Source organism: Trachymyrmex cornetzi, unplaced genomic scaffold (genome assembly GCF_001594075.2).
Source record: "Trachymyrmex cornetzi isolate Tcor2-1 unplaced genomic scaffold, Tcor1.1 scaffold223, whole genome shotgun sequence".
In the NCBI taxonomy this organism is placed as follows: Eukaryota; Metazoa; Arthropoda; class Insecta; order Hymenoptera; family Formicidae; genus Trachymyrmex; species Trachymyrmex cornetzi.
The window spans coordinates 3,640,884-3,651,375 of record NW_017296881.1 but is presented as its reverse complement, the minus strand read 5'-3'; the positions used below and the strand labels follow the sequence as shown (position 1 = coordinate 3,651,375).

General features: G+C 31.5%; 1 protein-coding gene across 1 annotated transcript; it reads right to left on the bottom strand.

Moving 5' to 3' along the window:
• Positions 1-1,795: 1,795 nt before the first annotated feature.
• On the bottom strand, positions 1,796-9,010 carry LOC108760221 (probable tubulin polyglutamylase TTLL2). Its single transcript, XM_018506042.1, has 11 exons — positions 8,771-9,010; positions 8,501-8,557; positions 7,712-7,884; positions 4,605-4,730; positions 4,116-4,219; positions 3,734-3,866; positions 3,391-3,667; positions 3,086-3,288; positions 2,752-3,015; positions 2,287-2,576; positions 1,796-2,061 (listed from the first exon to the last, which is right to left on the bottom strand). Exons 3-11 carry the CDS (start codon positions 7,787-7,789, stop codon positions 1,941-1,943), a joined length of 1,596 nt encoding a protein of 531 aa, XP_018361544.1. The 5' UTR covers positions 7,790-7,884; positions 8,501-8,557; positions 8,771-9,010; the 3' UTR covers positions 1,796-1,940.
• Positions 9,011-10,492: the final 1,482 nt, after the last annotated feature.

The following is a 10,492-nucleotide window of genomic DNA, read 5'->3' as shown; positions in this document are numbered from 1 at the left end:
ATAGATGATTTTTATTATAATAATTTATTGTTAAACAACAATAACGTAATGCCAAAATTATCATCATTTTCCCCATCTCTTTAAAAATGCGTAAATTTACAAAGTAATTCAACATTTAAAACATTTTGTTGAACGAGGCCTAATAAAAGGAAATTAAATGTAAAGCGTACATTGTACCTATCAATTCATATATCGTTCCCTTAATAAAAGAATATGATTTTCGAATTATTACCATGAATGACTTTGGTAAAGATTGAATTTAGTTATTTAACTGATCAAGGTAAAATATAAATATTGAGATTATAAATATAAATTATTGGTGATATTTCGAGTTATATCTTTTGATGAATTATTCCAGATTATTTATTATATTTTTGTAGAATATCAAAATCGTCACAATTCAAAAAGTGTATTTTTTTAAAGATTGAAACGAAAATGATAAAAATATTTTAATCATATTTCGAGTATATTTTTTCGCCGCTATTATTTGAAAAAAGTTTTTTTTTTCCTGAAATAATTTTTTGAGTTTGTTATTTATTAATCATAATGAGAGAGCGATATCATATTATATAACTATTATATATTTTAATAACCTTTTTGATATATTTGAAAGATTAAAGATAAATAATACATGATAAAGTGATACAAATGTATGGAATTCGTATTCGAAAGTATGTATGAATAATATGAGCATAATGCGTTGCGTTCAAGTGCGTTCAATTTACAGATAGAAACGTGAAGTATGCAACGCGCATGCTCGGCGGCCATGTTAGTTACAGCTACCGCGGAACGAGTGTGACTCGCGGGACGCGTTCTCTCGCGAATTTTAATAAAAAATTTACATGTCCAGATTTTACATCGGAATTAGGAAGGAAAGTTTAAGATTATCATCACGTCGTACTTATTCGCATTTGCAATCGCCTGCTGTTACGTATTTTCGTCGCAATAACGAATTCTCGCCCGCCAAAGATTTATCGAATAAATCGGGGGACCACACGAGTGATCGCATGGCTTGTTGAAATAACGCACACGACCGGTAAGCAAATACAATTTATTATTTTATCATTTGTTATGTATTTTTAAATCATACGCGCATATAGCATATGCAAGTAGGTATTTCACGTTTGACGATATCGCGGTTGATTGTAACAATAATTTGTATTCATGATTGTATGTAGAACGTCGCGTTTCTTCCGGGAATTCGAGCTGTTGCAAATGAAGCGGAAAGTAATTCTTTCCGCAAAGAATTAGCCGAACGCTGAAAGTTGAAGGAGTAATTATACACATCAACGAATTGGTGAGTAAATTCGGTTTATTATCATTAATGAGAGTCCGTGTAATGTGATTCTCTAGATGCAGTTTGGCGCGCTAAATGTGGTCATCTGTAATAATGATTAAATTTGTGTGTAGAATAATTGTTATGTAATAATAATAAAATTATAAAAAATATTAGTAAATAATTTAATTATTTAATATCAATTAATGGTTTAAATCAAATAATTCATTATTAGAGAGAGGTAAAGATATCGTTATAATAATAATAAACTAAAAAATTTGAATAATTATAACAGTACAAAGTTAGAAAAATTATGAAATATAGCTGAAAAATCAATTATAATATTGCAGTTGTTATTATCATTGAATTAATACAATGATGTAGTAATAAAATAATTTTATTTGCAAATTGAGCATGAGAGATGGCTACATTTAATGCTAAACGTGATTAACAATGCGAATCTAACTGCTTTGATAAATAATTATGATTACTTTTTTAATATATATTGAATATGATGTACATTAAAGATCGATGGAATGAAAAGATGCACGTTTAGTATAATGTGCATTAAACATTGTACGAAATATTTCTTAAAATAACACTATATGAGCAAGCGTAAAATAAAGTTGAACATCGTGAGCGAAAAACCCAGACTTCTAGGTTTTTACTTCTCTGGCAGCCAAATTTCTGTATTTAATTCAAGCGCATTTCGCAAAAGAGCATTGCACTGCTCATCCGTGAGCTTTTCGTTTCTCTGCTGCACTTCCTTTGCAGCCTTTAAATACCTATTTGAAAGAAAAACTTATTACAAAATTGTCGCACATATTTTTCGTATTTATACTTCAATAGTTTTACATTGCCATAATTAAATGCGTTAATTTTTTATTCAATACTTGAACGTTGTCACTTATTCCAACTTTTGGAAAAAAATTGTAAGTTCAATTTCGATAGCTTTTTGAGACAGCTTATAAAAATTAAAGCAGAATTAGATATCGAAGATTAAAGATTACTTTTGTATAGAAAGGACCATGTTCTTGATTTCATTTTCAACAATTCTGGGTGACGGTCTCGTGTATTCCGTATTCTCCATATGTTTCGTCCGAATAAACGGACAAATACGAATCCATCCGCCTTCTCTTACGCAGGAAGTCCTCCAATCTCTGCCATTGTCCCAAATCGGCGGTGACGCATGATTTTCGATCGTATTTCCTTTATATCGACGTATGTATTTGTCCATTAACAACTGGTTGTAATGGCGTGGCCAGGTAGTAGGACAAACTTCTGGTGGTGATTGTCGCAACTGAAAGAAAATTACAATTACCAGCAGGATATATTATTTTTCTTTTTTGAATAAATAACACACATTAATCTTTCTCGATATTTTTTCTTGGAATTAATTTTTTTTTTGTCGTAATTTAAAATATTATTTGTGCAATTTCGACTGCACAGAAAGCAGAAGATTCGCTCGCAATTACCGTGGCTTGGGTCTCCGAGGAAAAATTTAGAAAAGTTTCAGCTTCTCGTCCGAGTTTCGATCTCTTTTTCACGGAACGGCCGAACTTGGAAGACACTTCGCCCTCATCCTCCTCGATGCGGTCGGGGGAGGACCAGATTGTGAACAGAGAGAGTCCGGTATTGCATACTGGAAGACCCAATAAATCAAACAAATCATGCAACAGGGGTTTTTTCACTTCTGAATCGACTTCGCAGTCGTTACTCAAAGCTGGACTTAAGTTCACCTGGAATTTATTAAATTGTTTATCTGATTTAATTATTTTATTTCCTTCTTTCGAATTACACTCTATTTACCTCTAAGAGCCACGGCTTTAAATTTTCGTCAATCAGCACGTCAAAGCCAAAAAATTCGAAACAATTCGAAGATTTAGGAATGCCTGCTGCTTGACTTAGAATTGTTAAAGTTACGAGACAGGAAATTCTCTGCCACAGAATCCAATCAAAGTATCCTGACTGTTCGAAATATCTCCGCAGTTGTCTAAATGTCCATTTGCATCCTAAAAATAAAAAAAATTTGTTTATTATTTTTAAATCTTAACTTTTGCGTGCAGTATAGAATAAAAATATTAATAAAGACGGTAGTTAACGTATAAAAATACCGGCACCGATGCGTTCTTTCTTTTCCGAGTAACCTGGTCCCAGTTTGTTCAGAGAAAAATTTGTGAGATGTCGAAAGGGATCATCTAATCGCTCCAAGGAAAACTTTTCAGTCGCAAAACGAGCCAGACCTTCCTTATACAAGTAAATCGTTAACGGACGATACGACGGCACACACACATATAGGCGAAGATCGAATTTGTATCCTCCGATTAGCAAAGGATTCTCGATATACCTTTGTACAACCGCGGCATTGTCATACGACAGATCGCTTAATTTCTGAAAAAATATATTTATTATCTAATTTATACGATTTGTATTTTGATTTACATTTAAAAGCCTCACGCGAAATAAAAAGATTCCTCTCCCTTGACTTTGGCCGACCGGTTTGCAAATCCAAACTTTATCATCTTTCTCGCAACGACTACACTCTTCGGCCAATTTCGTATATTCGGAAGGCAGGTTATATCCTACGGGACTAATATGATGAATGAATATCAGGAATAACAGGAATAATTTTATATTCAACTTGCAATTTTTTATTATTATTATTACTATTATATTATTATATTTTATTTCGAAATACTTTTTGAAAAAATTCGATTTTAACTTCACACGTTTTAATTGAAAAAATATTTGAAACAATTTCATTGATGAAGATAATGATTTTTACAAGAAAAGCTTTATGCTAACACAGGCAAGCTCAATTAAAAGTTTATTCGTATACCTGAAATCATATATCGCACCGTGGACTTTTTTCATGCGCTTTAAGTGACGGATAAGCTTATCTTTTCGACAGATGGAATTTCCCTTTGGTATCCGATTGACAAACTGTTCGAAAAATAATTTGACATACTATTTGAGCAATTTTTTTTAATTAAGCTAATAGATAATTAGAAAAATTATGTGTGAAATAAATAGTTAATTTTATATTAAATTTAAAAAATTATATAATTAATTAATTAAAACATACGAAATTAATTATTAAAAATGGATATAACGCCAAATATTATTACAAATGTTAATAAGTCAAAGTTAACTTTCGTAGATAAACTTGGGAGAATAACAATGATTTGAAAAATACAAATTTATGTAATAAGAAAATTAGGATTTTTCAGGAAAAAATTGAAAGAACGATCCTTTTGATCGTTCGTTGATTACGATTTGAAGAGAATTCGAGATTTCGCAAAACTTAGCTTAGATATTGCGTTATTACCTGGCAGGGGAATAATGGCCTGTAATGTGATGTGGGGAAACCGCCGGACCGCCACCATAAATTCCATCGATCTTTGAATACATTATTTTCACCGGCGTACTCCCGCCATCCCCTTTCCGTGCAAACCTACAAAAGAAAACATCCGCGATAGCGAAAGAATGGCTGATATTACGTCGATGTTTATTCCAAGGGCCAAATATATTATTTATATAATCCATCTCAGATTTCAATATACGCGTGAGTGCTCAAGCATTTTTTTTCTGCTGTCAGACGGCAACAATAAAAGCAACTAATCTTTTCAGTTATTATTTGCGACAACGTGAAACGCTCTAAATGTCATGATGAAACGCAATCGTTATTCTTGTGTGAGTGTGTCAAAAGCACAACTTCGAAAAGACAGTGATCGATATGTTAATTTATATATTCTTATCTCACACATTGACAGATTTATAATAATATTCAAAATTGAATTGCGTAATTTTAAAGTAAACTGCTCGCGTAGAATGAACTTTGGATGAAAATAGTAGTTTTATCGATGCAATCGATTTCTAGATATATAAATATTCTCACAAATAAATTCGTAGAGAGTACTCGACTTATTTTAGAATCTTGCTAAATATACGTTTATACCAGGGGTTACAACCAAAATACCATAATCGATATCTATTTAATTCACACGCCGTACACAAACGTGTTGCATCGATTTCTCTATTTGGCCAAATTGACAGAGTGTAACCACTTTCAGTTTGGCAACCGAAAGTGCATTCCTTAATTCCAGATATCTACGCATTCTGAAGTTTCAAAACTTTCGAGGGTGAGGCACGAAAATAGCGACCGCCCTTGATTTATTGTCGTGTTATTAGAACATTAGGAATGATTGCTCGTTGTATCAAAACGAACCAAGGCCTCTGATTATAATTAAATCGGTATGCACGACACATCTCTTTAATTGAAGAATTTATTTTTGAACCATCTCATAAAATTCATATTTTTTAGAAACAAGAAGTTTATACATTTAAAAGATTTTATAGCTTATCATTATTTTCGACTCTAAAGTGATTTAAAAGTAACCTCTAATTACGCGCGTAATTAGAGGTTACTTCTAAATCACTTCTAAATAAATTTACGAAGCACTTAGGCAACTCGAGAATGATTATTTTTATTCCTGCAGTTTGAATTTAAAAAAACGTATTTTATTTACTATAATTTGATTGTTTCTTTGTTTTCGAATCAAAAACAAAAGTAATTTCTTAAACACGGTACAAATTTTCCTACGTCATACAAATTCCGAAAGTCTATGGTATTTTCTCGACACAGGATGTCATTATTTAACTTGATCAATCGCACGTTGTGTGAAATATAATTGAACTACTTTCGTTTACTTCAGAGTAGCTCATTTTAGCATACATTTATGCAAACCATCGTATAAATCACGAATTACACGTTATTATTGGCAAACCTCCATTTTTTAAGTCTTTCTTTCACGAATAACCCAATTTTTTGCTCTCTTTTAACTTCTCCCGTTAACGATCAAAGGCATACAAGTGATTTAATAAATGAACGAACTGGATAAAAAAAGATTAGATTTATTAGGTAACAACAATGTGCGAATTTTCGAACGAGTCGTAATTAATAAACTACGCAAATCCAAAATAAATGCGAGGTCTAATTATACGATAGAGAATCTACTTACGAAACATTATTTCGACTGACATGGAATTCTTCTTATTGTTGACTAATTGCAAAATATGTTAATTTTTGCGCTACATTATCGATACATTTATATTAGCGGTTTCTCTATTATATATTTAAAAGAAAATATTAAAAAGAAATAATCTCATCTAAAAGAACAATGTGATATTTTTTCCAAATCTTATCACTTCTTTTAATAATAATTTAATATTTACACAGGATGTACTTTGATTTTTAATGTAAATCTCAAATAAAAGATTCAAAATTTATTTTTTAAATTAAAATATTAAGAAAATAATAACTTCTCTTACAGCAATGGTAATTTTGAAAATTACTTATTTTGAACACACAATAGTGCTTTTAATAAATAGTTAATCACTACTTTCCAATATTAAATTTTTATAAGAATTGTGGCATTATAAGCGGTTAAAAATAAATATTTAATTACATTAAATAGATTAAATTGCAAGAATTTATTAGAAATTCGACTTTATCTTCTCGATAATTATTGATTTAATTGTTGAACTTAAAAAATGCACGGCAATGTTCGTGATTAAATGATCTCTTTTGAAATTTTATTAAAAAAATTTACATTCTAAATGAAAACATCAACTATTTAAAATTCAATTGTAAGATAGCCTATACTTAGTACTTGGACTTAATACTTGTTAATCACCTTTTATAATGTATACAACAGAGCACACCAATAGTTATAAAGTATGAAATAGCACGGGGATCACAAATCTCGCGGCGGAAATTTTCACGAAGTCCAACTTATTGTTAGTCCTTTAGTTTTCTACCTTTGTTTTTTACCATTGCATGTCGCACTTACCTAATCATCGCGTCTAAAAGCGGCAAGTGCACGCAGAGGCGCGTTGCAGGTATGCATGTATATATCGCATACCTTGAAAAGTATTTGGTTCAAGGGCGCTAAGTCTAAGTTTGTAACCATGCCGCGAATAAATTCTAAGGGACATAAAAAACTAAAGCTATAGGGGGTCTATCTCCGCGTTTACTGCGGTGTATTACATTACATTTTCCGTCGAAGCCGACGACCTTTCGCGTCGAATCGTATCGATTATCCGCGATCCATCGCGCGGCAACGCGTACAGCCGCGTTTCGGCATTTGTACGCCGAATGAATGACGTGCAGATTTACAATCGGATTACAATTAGACTGGATTTTCATCTGATGCTAGACGCTCATTTTCAGCACCAAAACAGGTCATGTGATCATAATTAACGCTTGCTATTTATCAATTTTGATCACGTGACCTATTTTGACGCTGAAAATGAGTGTCTAGCGTCAGATAAAAATCCAGCTTTAATCTATGATTTAAATTGTGCTTTATCAAGAACTTCGTCGACGATCGTTCGTTTCTGAGATTGTAGGAATTTCATCTAAATCAATTATACCTGTACAAGTAGATGCGGTCCGGTACCGTTGTCATTTAGTCTGAACACAAAAGGCCCTTCCATGCATTTTACTGCCATGCCGAAGCATCATATTCTTTTTGAGATACAACGAACTTCCGGTTTAGTTACGTCGATATTACATTACATTTAAAAAGCGCATTATAATATGTAATCTAAGAAAAAGAAGGATCAAATTAATTAAATATTTTGTGTTAGCAAACGCATTGATAAGCTAATTACGCTATCACTTTTATTATTTCGAAATAGCACTCGTACGTAGATAGCTAAAACCGTTATTTTCTTTTATCAAAATATAAAAGAATTTAATTTCATATTTACTTCACTGCAGAACCCGTAATAAAAATATGCACAAATATCTGTGATAGTTATTTTTATCGAAAAAATTCAATAAATATTATCTCATACTTTTTAATAAATAACACAAAGTTAAATAAATATAATAATTTTGTTGAAAATACAAATTTCTATAATAGAGATAATCAATGTGGATTTGTTTTTATTTGTTTTTATATTACGTATTGAAAATAACGGATTAAAAAATTAAACGTGGAATAATTTATCGATATTAATTATAAATTAATAATGCGTTGTGTTTCTATTAATATGCTAGCATGGCTTGTGTGTCGTATAGATGTACCAAGTATTCTCCAATGTCAAGGATATTTTGAAATGTAAAGCGTATATATATCGACACCACGTGTGTTATGTCTATTGTTTAACTCTTATAGTATAAGCAAAATAGAAGGTAATACACAGGAAAAATCTTACCTTTACAGATGATAAACATTTTGTCAATAATTCTAATCCTCATATAACGAAAGTTATCTGCAAAAATGAATATTATATTACATTATTTATGAATTTGTAAAAATCATTATACATAATACATAAATATACTCAAGATCACAATTTGTTGTATATCTAAATTCTAATAAATATCATATAAGATATAAAATGTAAAAGTTATATTTAAGATTAATATTATTATTTTCTATGAATTTTTGTAATTCTATTTGTTAACATTTATAAAGAACTTACACAGAGGTAACAGATGTAAATAAATTTGCTGCCAATTCTGCTACCATTTTGACTTGATGAATCGAGAATCGCTCGTAGTTTCGATACATCGAAGCTTATTTTTTCCCCGGGAAGTTTCTCGCTGAGATGGTTAGTGTAGACAAGGCGGGATCTCGGTTCTCACTGGTACGCGGCCACGTTCCGGTCTACGCAATCGCTTTCGGCTGATTCGCAGGTGCGCAGGCTACCGCTGTGAGCCGCTTGCAGCTTTTATGCGCTTTCCACCGCGATTGCCGCAAAGGACGGCAAGGCCGCTAGATGAGAATGCCGGTTGTAAGATATGTAATAGGCGGTCAGAAACAGCTCGTTGTGGAAGGATCCGAGAGAATTTAGATAATTCGAATTTATGGAAGGTTATTAGAAGCACGCGACGGGCACTGTCGTTCTTTCCCGTCAAGGTACAGGGATGGCTGCATGTGGCAACTAATAAAGCTCTAGACTTCTTAAATGGAAATATAGTATTACATTGAAATCAGAATAATATAACGTAATATTAAATTGAATACTTTCTGACGATTAACAAAAGTATTCGAATTTTGAGTCCTGTCTCTAAAATTTAACAAAGTAAATATAATTAATATCAATAAAATATTATCAGAACGATGTAATGAAATTACAGTTTGAAAAAGTAAAATATTTTTAAAGGAAATTTCAGAAATTTCGGAAATATCCTTAAGTTTTTCATATTAGATGTATACAATTTTAATTATTAATATTTATAATTAATTTAGAGTATCTAAGAGATCTATGAAATACTTAATCCAACCCTGTCTCCGACGAGTATTTTAGGCTTTAAGAGACAGTTTTAACTGTTTCAGCTCGAACGCGAGATTGAACTTTTCTTTTACATTTCCGCATGCTTTTAAAGTCTCTTTTAATGGTCGACGCATTTTTAATGAGGGATAATTATAATCGATGTTTGCAAAGATTCTGACAGAGATAAAAGAACATTCAGATGTCACGCGACGATAAATGCGGGAATAATTTAAGAGTTTGAAAAAATATTGTAGTTTCAGTAATTACGTTTAATTAAGACGTTCGATTATTCAAATTTCGTGAAAAAGTTTTTATCACTGCGGAACGATGTGCGATATCATTATATTGATTGTGCTTAACGATCAATTAGGACTCACTGACGACCAATGGATGTGTGAAGGACACAATTGCGGATTAGGTGGTTGTACTTAAAGATGAGGACTGTGTATATCTCAGGTATAGGAAAATCGACAAAAGTTCGAAAGGGCGAACGTAACTGATGTCGCAACGACTTCACGTCAAATGTCAAATGTCTCGTGTTAAATGAAATTCCTCACCGGATACTTTTTTTACCGCAATCATCCGTGCAAAGGAGTAGTTAGGCACTAGAATATTTGATATTATATTTAGAATCGAAGCAGATGAGAAAAAAGACAAGGATTTTAGTTACAAAAATATACAATGACAAGAAGGAATAAAATTGTAAGAATTTCTATATTTAAAAAATCACTTGAAAGCTTCGGATAAATGTCTCGATATTTGCGAATATGAAATTTGAAATATCTTTTTTTATATAAAATTTAGTGATTCTGACTTGTTTTATTTTCTTTTGTTTTATATCGATATGTTTTTTTATTGAAGTGTATTGTTCAAAATCAATTTTTTATAAAAGTCTTTTAGCAAGTTTTTAATATCTAACTCTAATTT